Source organism: Scyliorhinus torazame, chromosome 4 (assembly GCF_047496885.1).
Source record: "Scyliorhinus torazame isolate Kashiwa2021f chromosome 4, sScyTor2.1, whole genome shotgun sequence".
Classification (NCBI taxonomy): Eukaryota; Metazoa; Chordata; class Chondrichthyes; order Carcharhiniformes; family Scyliorhinidae; genus Scyliorhinus; species Scyliorhinus torazame.
The window spans coordinates 35,398,063-35,413,258 of NC_092710.1; the positions used below are offsets into that span (position 1 = coordinate 35,398,063).

The 15,196-nt window shown below is 46.3% G+C and overlaps 1 protein-coding gene and 1 gene segment (V, D, J or C); both read left to right on the plus strand.

Moving 5' to 3' along the window:
• LOC140410193 (immunoglobulin lambda-1 light chain-like) overlaps positions 1-15,196 on the plus strand; it is a 112,925-nt gene that overhangs the window by 34,673 nt on the left and 63,056 nt on the right. The gene's annotated exons all lie outside the window — the stretch shown is intronic.
• LOC140410918 (T cell receptor alpha variable 4-like) lies at positions 2,290-3,415 on the plus strand. The segment is given in 2 exon segments: positions 2,290-2,380; positions 2,997-3,415. Coding segments are annotated over 2 exon segments (465 nt in total).

The window sequence follows — 15,196 nt, forward strand, 5'->3', positions numbered from 1 at the left end:
ATGCATGTCAGGATAGACAACCTGAGATACTTGTTTATAGAAGGCAAGTTTGCGGGACTGAATGACTTGGAGGAATTCAACAATTGCACAAGGGCTTTAGGTACCGGTAGGTGACGGATTTCATGAGGAGACATGTGCCGCCGCCGAAGGCGGGGTTATATGTGAGTGACCTGGCAGAATTCCTGCGTTTGGAGAAGGTCAGGTTCGCTTTCCGGGTTCGGCAGAGGGTTCACCCGGAGGTAGAAACCGTTCGTTGATTTCTCCAAGGAGTATTGAGGGGAGAAAGGGGGCGGAGATAGGTGGGGGATGAGAGGGACAAATTGTCAAGGCAGGATGTAGTGGGATGTTGGTATCAGACTAGTTTGGGGATTTGTGTTCGTTCAGATTGATGCTTTGGTCTTCTGATATTTTTGTGTATGTACGGAAAAAGCCTCGAACAAAAATATTTTCAAACAATTCTGAGCTTTCACTTTGAAAGACCGATATTATGGATTGCGCGGTCCATATCGCAGGTTTCACGTTCATCCGTTACGCAGCGCTGTAGCGCCATTGCACTCTGTGCTCCTACGTGCTTGCCCAGAAAATAATAATGCAATAGAGTGTGACGAGTAATAACAGTTCATTTCGCTGGTTTTGCTGCGATTTCAAATCCCGAACAGTCAGCACAAACAAACGCAAGTATAGCCCTCTCAGACCTGCTCAGTTCTGATCGCATGGTAATCCATTAAAACAGACAACGGGAAGGAAGGGGGGCAAACAAGGAAACAGGGGTGAACGAAAAATTGAGGTGTTCAAAAAAATCAACCATGCCCCTGTGTGCATCGCTGAGGTGGCGAACAATTATCGCAAACGGTCCCTCACTCAATAACCTACTGGGACATTTCAGAGGCATGATCTGCAGCGACGTATGAACACGTCAATCCACCAACAGGGGTGGACTGGTTGGGCTGGGATGAAAATTGATGGTTTTCATTGACAATATTTCAATGGAAAACCTTTTCTTCGTTTTGTTTGTTTGATCAACTGAGTTTAAATGATCTACTTCAACTCTAGCCCCCTATCATTAGCACCCATTCTGGAATATCTTATTCTTGCATCGGATGTGAAATCGCTGGTAACCGAGCATCTTCTGTTCATCCATATTACCCATTGTGGAAGGTCATGTGGAGGTGCGGTATCGGCTTCTCGGTGGCAGGAATCCTGGGTTTGAAATGATTATTGAAAGAGCCTTGGTGATTTCTACTTTGCATACTGCCCAAACCGTTGCCACTGTGTGATGTGGTGGATGGGTTGTCAAGCCAGAACTATACTTCCTTTTACCCAGCTTCTCGGGCAAGCTTGCAGCTGCACTTCTGTGCCATCACACTTTTCACGTTTGCTTTGTAGATGCAGGGCAGGCTTTGCTGTGCCAATACCTGACTAATTCACCACGGGATATCTCGGCTTTTGACCAGCTCACACAGCATTTCCGCCGAATCCGAACGTGCTGAAGGAAGCATTCGAGTCTGCAACGACCCTCCGAAAGAACATCCCTCTCCCCCGCCCTTTCCCTGTAACCCTACCTAACCTTTGGACACTAAGGGGTAATTTAGCACGTTCAATCAACATCTTTAAATCTACACATCTTTGGACGGTGGGAGGAAACTGGATCATCCGGAGGAAACCAATGGGGGAGACAGTTGCCACACAGGTCTTGATTGATTGATTTGATTTAATGTCACGTGTACCGAAGTACAGAGAAAGGTATTTTTCTGCGGCCGAGGGAACGTACACAGTACGTGCATAGTAGACAAAAGAATAATCAACAGAGAACATTGACAAATGGTACACCGACAAACATTGATTGGTTACAGTGCATCCAGGTAATGCCACAAGTTCAGAATCGAACCAGGGTCCCTCGTATGATAAAACAGCAGTGCCACAGCACCGTGTCAAGGTGCCGTCCCGAATGTGATCAGTCCAGTTACGTTTTATTATCAATGGTCACACAGAATATGTTGATGGTGGCGATTAAATGGTGATACCGCATTTGCTTTCAAGTAGAAACTATGTTTTCTCTTCTCGCCAGTCCCATTGACTGGGGCTTGAGTGGTGCAAATACCAAGAGGCCAGTAACATCTCTGCTCTGATGGAAATGTCAGATCGCAGGAAGGGTAGTGTTGTGTGACATGACGCTCACGGATGTAGATGCAACTTCCGGTAGTAGCGGAGGGTTCAGCCTCTTCGATGCAACTTTCCACTCTGATGTAAAACTTCAATTAATTTAACGCATTGGACACTCAATCCTAATCTCTGAAGAAGGCAGCACGTGTCGGATAAGGCCTTACAGCCACGATGCTTTCGACTTTGCTCAAGCTTAGCGCTATAATACGACTAACGTGTAAGAATCGAAATAAACAATCCTTTTACAATATAGTTTGCTTGTTCCTCCGTTACCTAAAGCGAGAGACGATGTGTCGAATTTATACCCCGGAATTCTCTATTGCGTGTTAAGATTTTAGACATATATTTTACTTAGAAACGGAAAGACTTACATTTTTTAAGATTTTGCCGCTTAATTTGTTTTGAAGATTTCCGGATCCCCCGCGGGATGACAGGGCCGCTAGTGACCAAGATATCTAACTATCTTTGAGACGACAGTGGGGAGCAACATTGTTTAGAACTTGATGTCGTTGATCTGAGGCCATTTCAGAGGGAAATGGAGACAATCTTGCAAACTAGCCGCTTTGCAGGCAACATGCTTGCATCAACAGCTGTGTGGAAATGTTTTGTTTGTTGTCTGTGCGAAATGTGTTGGCCCGAATCTACCGCGAGAACTGTCCCTCTGTTTAAGGGTTGCATTGGAATATCTTTAAGTAATCAATTTAACGAAATTAAATGTTACCATTGAAAGGATTAACATGTATAATTTAATGATTGAAATCACCTTTCAATTTGCAATCGACTCGCTGATCAATAGCGTATATAAATACATTTCTCCCATTGTCGGTTTTCAGCCAGTGCCTATGGGGATCTGGTGCATCAGTGGCCACTTGCTCTGGTGGCAATGGAAGGGAAAACCATCGAGTTCAACTGTAATCAGAATGAAACAGTCCGAGACAGCATGTCTTGGTATCGACAGATCGGCAGGGGAGGATTGATCTTCATCGGTTACTTCTACAGAGCTGGACGGGCTGAGTATGCAAAGGGATTCAAAACGGGATTTGAAATAAGCCGGACAACGGACGACAAGATGTCCACTTTGAAGTTGGAAGCTGTCAAGCTTACAGACGCGGCGGTGTACTACTGCGCGGTTGGTGATAGGACACAGCGCTACAGGCTCATCTGGCACAATGACAAAAACCGCTCAAGTGAGACAGCCCTTCCACACCTGCGATCCATGTCGCGTTCATCCACTTTACACATTTCGCAATAGTCTCTCTTTCGATTTCAAACAAGATCTGTTCAAATGGAATGAATGAGGAGCGAAAGAAGAAGTTTGAAAATAAAGACAGATAGGCGAAAGGAACGATGGAGAAGCTGGAAGGGAGATATTGGGGAGTGAAAAAATGAAAGGAATGCAGGGTCTACTAACAAAATAAGCCGCTGATATCGGACAGCAACGGGCCGGGACGTGTTAACCCTCATTCCTTCTTCACCCTTCGCATGAGACCATGACTGATCTGCGAATGAATCATGGATTGAAGGTTCTCCCATGAAGAAACACTGGGCAGGTTGCGTCTGTACGCATTGGCATTTGGATGAATGAGAGGTGATCATATTGAAACACCGAGGATCCAGGTGGAGCTTGACAGAGGCAATGTTCAAAGGACAATGCTCCTTGTACGCGAGACTAGAAACAGGGGGGCGCTTTTTCTCAGAGGTTAGTGAGTGTGTGGAATTCATTTTGCCAGAGTTACTGAGGTAGGGTCGTTGAATATTTTTGAGGGAGACGTTTATATGTTCCTGACTCACACGGGTAACACAGGATGTCGGGTATCGGTAGGATCTGGATGGTAAGGCCACAATAACATTGTTGAATGGCGAAACATGCAAAATGGGCCAGATGGGCCGCTCCTGTTCTGGAATCGAATATTCGTATGTGATCAAATATAAGTTTTCAAATTCTACAATTCTTCTTTTCACACGCGAAATTTACTGCACAGAAATCCGGATCTATATTTTTTAACTATGCCCTGCCAACAACCAGAATAATGTGTTTACCTGTGTCCCATGAACGCCTTGTGAACGTGGATTAAATAAGGCCTAAGTATTCGATGTACAGTGTACAGAACAGCATTGAAGTTAAGAGCAGGAGTGGGCTACTACCCCTTTAGAGACTGCTCCACTATTAAAAGCTATGAAGGTCAATCTGATTATCGGCTGCACGTCACGATTCTATCTGCTCACCCGATCTGCCTTCTTTGTCTATCAAATCTCTACCAACTCAGGGCTTCAATAATGTACTGACCCAGAAACGGCTGCTTCCCGGGCAAGAGAGTTCACCAAGGGAGTGGTGAAATTCAGGTTCATAAGAAGTAGTTGAGACCAAGAGGTTGCGGAATTTCAAGACGGGATTTAGATATAGCTCTTGGGCTAAATGGATCATGGGAGGGGAGTGGGGGGGGGGGGGGGGTGCGGTAGGAGGGATCAGGGTATTGTACTCGATGATCAGCCATCATCACTATGAATGGCGGAATAGATTAGAAGGCCCGAACGGCCTCCTCGTGCTTTTATTTTCCATGTATGTTTTTATGTATCCCCTGGCTACAGTCACCACCAAACGAGGGAGCATTTTCCCGGTATTACCGTTACCAAGTCCCATCTGGATCTTATGTTTTTCAGTAATATCAGCGGTCGCTCGTCTAAATCTCAACAAGTACAGAGTAAAGCTTTTCAAAGATTTTCCGAGATTAACTAACTCATCCCCTGTCGGCCAGTTGATATAAAATTCTGTTGTAAATTAATCCATGGTGTGTTTTCTTTTTTTCCCCAATTCAGGAGCAATTTAGCGTGGCCAATCCAAGTGCACTGCATGTCTTTGGGTTGTGGTGGTGAGACCCACGCAGACACGGGGAGGATGCGCAAACAACACACGGTTTCTGTGGACGTGTAAGAGACTGCAGAATGGTATGTTGCCTCCCTGGTGTCAGGGTCAAGGATGTCTCTGAATGAACACAGGACATCCTGAAGGGTGAGGGTGAACAGCCAGAGTTCGTAGTACACATTGGTACTAACGACATAGGCAGGAAGAGTGATGATGTCACGCAGAAGGAGTTCAGGGAGTTAGGCAGTAAGCTAAAAAGCAGAACCTCTCGGGTTGTAATCTCGGGATTACTCCCTATGCCACGTATTACTGATGCTAAAAATAGAAGGATAGAGCAGCTAAAGATTGGGGAAACTGGTGGCGTAGGAGGGTGGGTTTCAGATTTTTGGACGATTAGGACCTCCTCCGGTGCAGGTAGAACGTGTACAAGAAGGACAGGTTGCATCTGGATTGGAGGGGCACCGATATCCTGGCTAGGAGGTTTGCTAGATTCACTCTGGAATATTTAAACTAGTATGGCAGGACGGTGGGAACCAGAATGAGATCTTAGAAGGTGTCATGACTGAAGGGGAATCAGAGAACCAAAATAAAAAACAACATCACCCTCAGGCAGAGCAAAAATGGTGACAAGTGTGAAAAGGGAGTTGGTCAATTCAGGATTGAGGGTGTTGTACCTAAATGTGCTCAGTATACGGAACAAGGTAAATGGGCTTGATGCGCACATTGAAATTGGCCGGTACGATGTTGTGGGCATCACAGAAATGAGGCTGCAAGGGGATCAGGGCTGGTCTCTAAATATGCAAGGATTTGTGTCCTATCCAAAGGACAGGCAGATGGACAAAGGGGGCGGGGTTGCATTGTTCGTAAGGAATGGTTAAATGGATAGCAAGGAGCGATAAAGGATCAGAAGGCATAGAATCTCTGTGGGTAGAGTTGAGGCATCGCAAAGGTAAAAGACCCTGTGGGAGTAATGTATAGGCCCACTAGCAGTAGTCAGGTTGTGGGGCAGAAAATTAATCAGGAGATCGAAAAGCCATGTAACAAGGCATTGGTACAGTAATCATGGGGGACATCAGGTTGGTAGTGGATCCCAAGAAAAGGAGTTTGTGGAATGTCTTTCTGAGATGATTTTTTTGGAGCAGCTTGCGATAGAGCCTACTAGGGAACAGTCAATTCTGGATTTGGTAATGTGTAATGAAGCAGACTTGATTGTGGAACATAAGGCGAAAGAACCCTTAGGGAGCAGTAACCACAATACGGCCGAATGTGCCCTGCAGTTTGAGAGGGAGAAGCTGGAATCAGATGTAACTGTATTACAATTAAATAAGTGCAACTACAAAGGGATGAGGGAGGAGCTGGCCAGATTTGACTGGAAAAGGAGCCCAGCGGGGAAGACAATGGAACAGTAATGGCAGGTTTTTTGGGGGGTTAATCGGGTGGAAAACAGACATTCACCCCAAGGAGGACGAAACAAGGAAGGAGGTGTGTGTGTGGGGGGGGGGGGGGGGGGGCAACGCATCCATGGCTGACGAGTGAAGTCAAGGACAGCATAAAAGAAATGAAAGCGCGTATAAAGTGACAATGATTAATGGGAAGCCTGAGGATTGGGAAGCCTTTAAAAGCGATCAGAGGACAACGAAAAAGGCAATGAGGGGGGCTGAAAATGAAGCATGAATGTAAGCTAGCTAATAATATAAAGCAAGATAGGAAGCCTTTTTTTCAATATATAAAAGGTAAGAGAGAGGCAAAAATGTACATTGGTCCACTGGGACATGTGGCTTGGGAAGTAAGAATAGGAAACAAAGAAATGGCAGACGAACTGAATAGTTACTTTGTATCAGTCTTCACCGTGGAAGACACCAGTGAGATGCCAGAGCTCCAGGAGAAGCAGGGGGCAGAGGTGAGTGCAGTGACCATTACTAAGGAGAACGTTCTGGGGAAACTGAAATATCTCAAGGTCGATAAATCACCTGGACCGGATGGACTACACCCCAGGGTTCTAAAAGAGATAGTTCCGGAGATTGTGGAGGCATTGTGATTATCTTTATGGAATCACTGGTGTCAGGGATGGTCCCAGGGGACTGGAAAGTGGCTAATGTAACACCGCTGTTTAAGAAGGGAGGGAGGCAGAAGATTGGAAATTATAGGCCGGTTAGCCTTACTTCGGTCGTTGGTAAGATTTTGGAGTCCATTATTAACGATGCGATCGGGCCGCATGGTGGCGCAGTGCGTTAACCCTGCAGCCTCACGGCGCCGAGGTGCCAGGTTCGATCCCGGCTCTGGGTCACCGTCCGTGTGGAGTTTGCACATTCACCCCGTGTTTGCGTGGGTTTCGCCCCCACAACCCAAAGATGTGCAGGCTAGGTGGATTGGCCACGCTAAATTGCCCCTTAATTGGAAAAAAATAACTGGGTACACTAAATTGGTTGGAAGTGAAAGGTAAAATAGGACTGAGTCAACACTGCTTCCTCAAGGGGAGGGCTTGTCTGACAAAACTGTTAGAGTTCTTTGAGGTAGTAGCAGGGAAGTTAGACAAAGGAGGATGTCGATGTGATTTATTTAGATTTCCAGAAGGTGCCACATAGGGGACTGTTGAATAAGTAAAGAGCCTATGATGTTAAGGTAAAATACTGGCATGCCTGACTGGCAGAAGGCAGAGAGTGGGATAAAGGAGCATTTTTCAGGATGGCAGCCGGTGACTAGTGATGTGCCTCGGGAGTCGGCGCTGGGACCACAACTTTTGACAATACACATTCATGGTCTAGGAGAAGGAACTGAAGGCACTGTTGCTAAGTTTGCAGATGATACAAAGATCTGTAGAGGGACAGGCAGTATTGAGGAAGCAGTCGGGCTGCAGAAGGACGTGGGAAGGCTAGGACAGTGGGCAATGAAGCGGCAGATGGAATACAATGTGGAAATGTGTGAGGTTATGCACTTTGGGAGAAGAAATGGAGGCATAGACTATTTTATAAATGGCGAGATGATTAGGGAATCACAAGCACAAAGGGACTTTGGAGTCCTTCGTCACGATTCTCGTAAGGTTAACGTGTAGGTTCAGTCGGCAGTTAGGAAGGCAAATGCAATGTTAGCATTCATGTCGAGAGGGCTAGAATACAAGACCAGGGACGTACTTCTGACGTTATATAAGGCTCTGGTCAGAGCCCCTTTTGGAGCACTGTGAGCAATTTTGGGCCCCGTATCTAAGAAGGATATGCTGGCCTTGGAAAGGTCCCAGAGTATGTTCACAAGAATGATCCCTGGAATGAAGAGCTTGCCATATTGAGGGATGGATGAGGACGCTGTGTCTGTACTCGTTGGAGTTTAGAAGGATGATGGTGGATCTTATTGAAACTTACACGATACTGCGAGGCCTGGATAGAGTGGACGTGGAGAGGATGTTTCCACGTGTAGGAAAAACTAGAAGCAGAGGACACCATCTCAGACTAAAGGGACGATCCTTCAAAACAGAGATCAGGAGGAATTTCTTCAGCCAGAGGGTGGTGAATCTGTGGAACAAATTGCCGCAGAAGGCTGTTGGGGGCCACCCCCGTTGGCAAGATTTTCCATAGATGTTCGAACTGCTCCCCCACCCCTCAGGACCTAACATCCAATAGGATCCTACTCAAGAGGGAGAGCTACGGAGCCGTGAGGAACGTGAGAAAGGACTTTCGAACAAAATCACGCAACTGGACGGAATGAAATTAGTTCATCCCCGGGAGTTCATACTTTGTTGATAATAGCTCCATACTAGCAAACCATCCCCCCACAATTTGATTGCTAACACTCCCAATACCGTCCCCTTCCCATGACCTTAACCTCGTGCCTAAATCCGAATGATCAAATCGGTGCTTTCCACAATAAGTACAGCAGCAACGTGGATCCTAATTGGTACTGCTGTCTAAATTGCCACCATATTTTAAGAATGAGAAACACCACCAGCTTCAAACAGAACCTCTTCGGAGAGAGTGGAAACTGGGCCATTGCAAAGCCCTCAGTCTAGAGACCCGACAGGAGCTTGCCTCCATCTGTCTCGACATGGGTCCCGGTTCCCCAAACCATTCCAGTATCTTATCGACGTTGTTGTCCAATAACAAACGAGAAAAATTGATAGTACCTGACCCCCCCCCCCCCCCCCACACCTCCCCCTCCCAAAAAAAAAATATATATACACATTACCTGTCTATCCGAAAAAAAAGCTCGACGGACACTTGGAGCCCTTACCTGCCCAAATACAAGACGTCATAAATTTTGATTTAGCAAAAAGAAATTCGAGGACACAGATCATGAGGCAGTGAAAAATAAAGGAAAACCTCGGGGGCAGCACGGTGGCGCAGTGTTTAGCACTGCCGCGTTGGACCCGAGTTCGACCCCGGCGCCGGGTCACTTTCCATGTGGCGTTTGCACATTATCCCCGTGTCTGCGTGGGTTCATTGAATCATTGCATTTATAGTGCAGGAGGACGCAATTTTAACCATCGAGTCTACACCGGCACTGAGAAAGAGAACCCTACCGAAGCCCACACCTCCACCCTATCCCCAGACATCCACGTTCCCCATAACCCCACCTAATCCAATCATTTTGGACACTAAGGACAATTTAGAATAGCCAATCTACCTAACCTGGACATTTTTGGACTATGGGAGGAAACCGGAATATCAAGAGGAAACCCACGCGCACACGGGGAGAACGGGCAGACTCCGCACAGGCAGTGGCCCAAGTCGGGAATCGAACCCGGGTTCAACCCCACAACTGAAAAAGGTGCACAGGGTAGGCGAATTTGCCATAACTGGTGAGCGAGAAGACAGCTGGCCTTTTCCCATACTCATAAACAGCCACCATCCGAAGCGCTGGAGTTGGCCCACCGCCTTCCCTGTTGACAGCAAATCAACCAAGGATTTCAGCTTCTTCCTATTCGCAAGAAACTCCGGATTAATGTCAGACGAATATAGATGACCCGTCTCAAGGAGCACATCCACAAGTCGTTGTTTCTCTGTCCTCATCGTCCCATTTAAACGTGCTTCAAACAAAATGAATTTCCCTGTTATGAACGGTTAAAGGGCTTCCCAATGTAGGAAAAGGAAGAGGGGTTCCTATTTAATCTAGTGTCCTCAATGGTTTTTGTCATGTGCTCACAGAACTCTCCATACGCCAGTGGCTACGTCGAGTCTCCAGGGTGGCCGCTGGCTGGAATCCGCTTCCATGGATAAGTATAGAGGGAGGTCTGAGATAGCAATTGTCAAATATTCTGCTCTCCGCACCCAGGGAATAAAGGAACCACCTATTAAATAAAGAAAATTCTGGAGCAGATCTTATGCACCCCGGAACAGAATGAGATGTTCCTGTCCCCAAGATGCAAAACCTATCAGTGGTCTGACCGCTTACCCCCCTCCCATCGCTACTTCTTCTCATTCGGCATCCCCGAGGGATGAAACCATACAATCCTTGATCTGTCTAGTTTTGGATCCAGAAGATTGTTGAAATCCCCTCCAAACATCAGCTGGTATGTATTTAGGTTAGAAATGGAAGGCCAGGATAGAGTGCACGTGGAGAGGATGTTTCCATTTGTAGGAAAAACTAGAAGCAGAGGACACCATCTCAGACTAAAGGGACGATCCTTTAAAACAGAGATTAGGAGGAATTTCTTCAGCCAGAGGGTGGTGAATCTGTGGAACTCTTTACCACAGAAGGCTGTGGAGGTCAATTCACTGAGTGTCTTTAAGGCAGAGATAGATAGATTCTTGATCAATAAGGGGATCAGGGGTTATGGGGAGAAGGCAGGACAATGGTGGTGAGAAAATGTCAGCCATGATGGAATGGCGGAGCAGACTCGATGGGTCAATGGCCTAATTCTGCTCCTATGTCTTATGGTTTTATTGTTTAATTTCAACCAAGTCCATGCTTCTTGATAAAGGCACCCATTTACTCTGGCGTATCGAAGTAGAAGTATTTTGACTCGTACATGACCCACAGTCTCACAAGCGTATAACAACCCCACAGCAATCTCTTTTCCTGCAGCAAGGCGGCCGTAGCCTTATTCAATGCTGCCTGCATACTCAACACCCATGCCTGGTATATCCATACAGGTTTGCCATCAAGTCCACATAGGCCTCTGGAAGAGCATCCGACTGATGGCCACAACTCCAGCCTATCTCCGTAACCCAGCAAAGCCACCTAACTTTTTTGGACACTGCGGGCCAATTTAGCATGACCAATCCACCTAACCCATGCATCTTTGAACAGTGAGAGGAAACCAGAGCACTCGGAGGAAACCCACGCAAACACGGGGAGAACGTGCAGACTTCGAACAGACATTGTGTTAAGGGTCAGGGCATAGAAACTTCCAAAGTGTATTGTGAAGTTCACCTGACCTATAACCTTTATGTAATAACACAATCCATACACCAAAACCCCTTTCAAGGGTGTTACCCAGCGCACTGTAATCTCACTTGACTGGGACTGGTCCTTTCTCTGAGATTCGGATCCAGTTTCAACCAGCAATTTTCAATCCCTTTCCTGAAAACAACTCTACCTTCACAAGACAAGTGACCCAACTCGGGAATCGAACCCGGGTCCCGGGCGCTGTGAAACAATGGTGCGAACCACTGTGCTACCGTGCCGCCCTTAGTATGCACTCTTTCTCCTGAAAACCGTGGACGAGCACTGTTATCGCACGTGGCAGCTCGTTAGTCAGGGACTTTGGCGAAGTGTCCAAGAGGCGCTCTACAGTTTGGGGAGTGGAATCTGGCGGGACACGTGGATCCATCCTCTTCCAGCTTTTTCCAGACCATTCCAGCAATTGAGTTCAGTCCCTCCACTCCCTTTGGCAAACCGGCGACTCTAAGGTTCAGCCTCCTTGTTCGGTCTTCGTAGTTGTCGGCTTTCACCGTCAGCCTCCTGTTTTTATCACTTTAGCTTCAGGTGAGACAAGCTGCCCTTTTCGACTTGTCCGTGCTGCCTCCGTGCTTCCCACTGCCTCGCCGTGATTTTTGCAGACTCCGCAGCTTTCTTTCTAATTTCAGCCGGCAGGGGCGTGTTTAGCATAGGGCTATATCGCTGGCTTTGAAAGCAGACCAAGGCAGGCCAGCAGCACGGTTCAATTCCCGCACTAGCCTCCCCGAACAGGCGCCGGAATGTGGCGACTAGGGACTTTTCACAGTAACTTCATTTGAAGCCTACTTGTGACAATAAGCGAATTTCATTTCATTTCAGTACCCAGGGTTTCCTAAAATTATTAATATAGCTCGTTTTCCATCGGACTCCACTGCTTCTCGACGTGGGCATCACATCCTTTAGCTAGACCGCTGGCCACTGTCCCTGATGATATTGGGGAAGCTCCTGTCGCCGACGCAGTCGTTTTGTCCATGAGGGGAGCTGCTCGACGCCTCCGGCTTCCTCGCTTAATGTCGTTCTGTGGGTTACGTAGTTCCTATTTCCTTCATTGCAGTAAGGCGATATTTTACCTTCACTGAAACGAACGATCTACTGAGAAAGGAAGTCTCGAAGGAACGCTCCAAATGCGGGTGCTGTTGGGAATGCGATGTGACCGTCCTCACCACACGTGGCGTCAGCTGCAGACTTATTTGTCCAGCGGAATCTTATTGGCGCTGCCGTTCTTTGGTAATGAGGCAAATAGCGAGGACACACATTCTATCCAGGGTCTATCCAAATTGCCCCAGCATCATTTGGTACAGATTCGCAGGAGAGGGATTGTTTCAACAACGACGCTGCGGTTTCGCCTGCATCCCAATTGGATCATGCTTTTATCACGATAGTTGTCCCTGGGGCGATAAAAGCGAGAAAGGAGATGCATTTTACATTCCAAGGCCGACACCTCGTGCTGCTGCCGTGAATGTCTCGTCGGAGATGGCGCAATTGCTTTGGGCACGTGACAAAACAAGATTAAAAACATCAGTGCGAAAATGAGAGAGACAGCCGGGCTTTTCTAAGGCATAGTGGCAAAACAACTGACGTGTCTCAGCCACAGAATAGGCCATATCGACGCTGAACGTCACATAATCATTGCTTCATTGCTTGGGATAGTCAGGAAGAAGGACAACCATAAGGAAGGGAAGACGCCAGGACACAATGGCTTATTCGGAATTTAATGACGTCACGTTACCTCAAATACCCCACCCGCTTCTGGATGAAGAGGTTCCGAACTGAAGGTCCACTCCACCATTCAAGCTGACCAACTACTGTGGCAAGGATTTGCTGTCTGGAAGTTTCTGTTTTTTGATGATAGGTCCAAATGACTCAGCCTTCTCGGGTCTCAGTATTTTATTTGGCGAGGCCAGCATTTATTGCGCACCTCTAATTGCCACTTGAGGAAGTGTGGTAATCCTCCTCTTGAACCGCTGCATGCCGTGTCGTATCAGTGCGGTTAGGCAGGGATGTCCGCGATCTTGTACTGGTGACAGTGAAGAAAGGCAATCTGTGTGTAAGTCAGGACTGTCTGTATTACACAACCGACTCCTTTGCCATTGCAACAGAGGTGTTGTCTCCAATGTCAAACAAAAATAAAGAGATATCGCTAAAATGTAAATGTAGAGCCTTACTGATGCTTGCAGTGAATGTTAGCTAGATTAAAATAACCTCTCCAATACCCTGCAGTACAACAGTTCGAATTTCATAGCACGCATACTGAGCACAAACGTGGCCTGGTCAAACGTAACATCGTATGAATACAAAAAAAATGCAATCGTCGTTTCTGCAAAGATGCACTGATCTCTGATGCAAATATCCACTCTTCCAGTCCATTCGACAGCATCAATGGAGGACGTTTTGTTTTCTGTTTTTGCAAAACGTCACGATATTTCTTGATGGAGAATTTAAAATCAATGACACGTCATCCGTTTTTACCAAAGCAGTGCAAACGGTCTGCAAGGACTCATTAATGTCCACACCATTAACTGAGGACGCGCGACCCATCTTCCTTGAATGGAGTCTTTGGAATACTTTATGCGGCTGCTTTTGTTTAACCTACTCATTTGTCATTTATCCATGAACTTTGTACCATGTATTTCCATTTCTGTTGTGAAGGATTTTGAGTTAAGCTACAGTCAGCAACCGATATATACTATCCTTTTTATACTAATTTATTTCATTAGTTAATTTCTTTAAATTATTCATGATTTCGATACCTCGATTAAAACTTTCCTTCATGCTTTCTGGTCGGTGTGATATTATTGGATTGCTATAAACAATGTGTATCTCCAGAAGGCAGGTAAATAACAACCATTCCACGCGTGAGTAATTTCCCGAGTGCCTGGAGGCAATCGCAGCCTGCAATCCAAAGATGCAAAGCTGCACACATGTAATTCTTACCTAAAGAAATGAGAAATAGCTGTCTGCTGTGTTTTGATAACAAGGAGATTTTCTATTGGATGTGACTGAAATGACGTTTCTTCCGCACCTGATCACAAACCGAGAGACAATAGCAGCGGAACTGCAGGCTGTGAACACAGGGCGAGACTGGAAGCTGAAAAGACGGATCAAAGTCGGCCATCATGTTTTGTACATTATGCACGAAATTGTTTCTGCTGCTTCTCCCAGGTTAGTGTTAAAGAAGAAATTGTTGAAGAAATTTCGGGCAGCATCAATCTGCTTGAAGAAATATAGGTTTTGTGTTATTTCGTAAACAATTCAATCAGTATCTGTCGTTTAAGTTATTGCTTCTTGCTCTAACCGGTGCTCTAAATGTGTCGTCTGCAAGACCTTACCCGATCGGCTGGTGGGGGTAAAAAACAATAGAAGTCTACAATATTTGGATTCATGCTTGAATGAGTCATGATTTCAGGATCGTGGGTAAAGATCGAGGGAATACGTGAAAGCTCTCTAATGGTTGAGTGATAGATCTGTTTTGGAGATGTATGATTCTGTGCCTCTGATCATGTTTACATTTTTGGTCTGATACATTTTTGTTCTTTAAAAGAGAAAATACCTGTCATCGACTTCTCTTTTTCCCTGTCAATTAATTGGAATTTGGACGGGCCTCGTTAGACATTCCGGACACACTGCCCTCACTGGTCATCAGAACCAGTAAGTCTCGCTTCGGGGTTTAAGGAGCACGACATTCCGATCGAGGCAAAATCGGCGTTGTGTAATTTCGTCAGCTGGTTGATATTAGAATTCCACATATATCGGACTGAAGCTTTGGGTATCGCTGGAGCA